The sequence below is a fragment of the Trypanosoma equiperdum genome, assembly GCF_001457755.1.
Source record: "Trypanosoma equiperdum strain OVI genome assembly, contig: ctg_616, whole genome shotgun sequence".
NCBI lineage: Eukaryota > Euglenozoa > Kinetoplastea > Trypanosomatida > Trypanosomatidae > Trypanosoma > Trypanosoma equiperdum.
The window spans coordinates 1768-3560 of NW_027124550.1; the positions used below are offsets into that span (position 1 = coordinate 1768).

Genomic DNA, 1793 nt, shown 5'->3' on the forward strand with positions numbered 1-1793 from the left:
AGCTTCTGATAAAGGAACAAGACATAACAGAAATATATGTAGTCCTATATAAATTGTAAATAAATGTTGAAATGTGTAAAAAAAAATATAACTTGTGTCACTGCTTAATTTTTCTACGGTTTATAATATGCACCAACCTTTCCCAGAACAAGCGTCCATGGGAGAAGTTCGATTCATTGAATTATTGTTTTTGAAATTCCTTAAATGATGCTATACTGTATAAAATCTAATATCTGAAGCAAAGAACAGCGTCTTCCGTAAAAACCGCAACAGCAGTGCCTTCGAATACGGAACTAACCTATACTGTGACAACCAAAAAGACAAACTCCAACCTAAAAGCTACCAAGGGTAGACAAAAACAAGCCCGAAAGCAAGCTGCACAAGAAAGACAACGCCATGTGGAGGCATATTTTTCTCACAGCCCTACTTTTCGCAGTGGTGCCGATAGAGGCAACCCATATGAAACCTCTCAAACCTTCTGGGTGGAAACCACTGTGCGACGTAGCAGCTGCATTGTTTACGAAAGCATCTGAAGCTCAGAGCAACGCCGCATCGACAAGAAATCTAGCGCGCCACCTACTACAGAAACAACTGAGAACTTTGATCCTTTTGCAAAGTCAGAAAATACCAAACGACGACGCCAGGTTTCAAACAATAGCTGCCTACCTACGACGCAAAGCGGCAGCGGCAGCAGCGCCACTGGTAAGCGAAACCACGCCGCCGGTGGAAAAAGTCCTAAAAGCGACGCAATTCGCGCTAGGCCACCTCAGAGAATTCATGGTCATAGCGACAGGAACAGTACAGAGCGGCAGCGCAGGGTGCATAAGCAACCACAACAGCGATGGCAGTGACGAAATAAAAACCCTAGCAACCTTAAGCAGCAAATATGGTGCGTGCAAAGCACTGGAACAACAACAGCCCACAGACTATAACCCGGCCAACGTCTTAAGCAGCACGGGCCTCAAACAGTTCGCCGATGCCCAAACCGGGGCAATAACCGGCAGCGCCGAAAAGGGATGCAAACTACTAACAACAGAAGACAACAACGGATACGTACACGGAACAACAAACGCCGACACAGTGCCAATGGCCGGCGGGCTGCTCAGCATCGGCAATAGGGTAGCGGAGTACAATACACACGGCAACCTTAAGACAAACCAAGCCACGGCTAACAACAAGATCATGAAAGACGCATGGCAACAAATACAAAACACAGGAACCAAAGCGGAGGACTATACAGACGCTGACATCAACACGCTAAAGGGCGATCCAGCCTTCCAAGAAGCATTCAAAGAGATCTATAATATAGCGGCTGGCGTAGACGGCCAACTATTAGAAAACCAAATAACAACAAATTTCCCGCCGACAGGTACTGCCTTTACACAGCAGATATGGGACAAAATAAGGGACGCCAAAATACCATATGAACTGGCAGGACAGACAAAGGGCACAAAGATAGGCACCATAGAGGACATCGAAGTCTTAACAAAAATTCTAAACAATTTCACAGGCGAAAGACTCAAAAGTGAAAGAGAAGCAGCAAAACGGCAATCAGAAACCAAATGCAACACAGAAGCCACTCAACAAACGAAAACAGTGGAGTGCTCCACACTGGAAAAAACTGAATGCAAACCAGATGTGGGATGCAAATATAATGAAACAAGCAAAGCATGCGAAAAAGATCCAAAACCTGCAGTTTCCAAAACGAACCAAGAAACAGGAGGGAAAGATGGGGAAACTGAAGAGAAGTGTGCAAAACACGGAACAGACAAAAATGCTTGCGAAAAGGACAA

At 45.1% G+C, this 1793-nt stretch overlaps 1 pseudogene across 1 annotated transcript; it reads left to right on the forward strand.

Annotated features, from left to right (window-relative positions):
* Positions 1-444: 444 nt before the first annotated feature.
* On the forward strand, positions 445-1656 carry TEOVI_000281800:pseudogene (annotated as a pseudogene). Its single transcript has one exon. A coding segment is annotated over exon 1 (1212 nt).
* Positions 1657-1793: the final 137 nt, after the last annotated feature.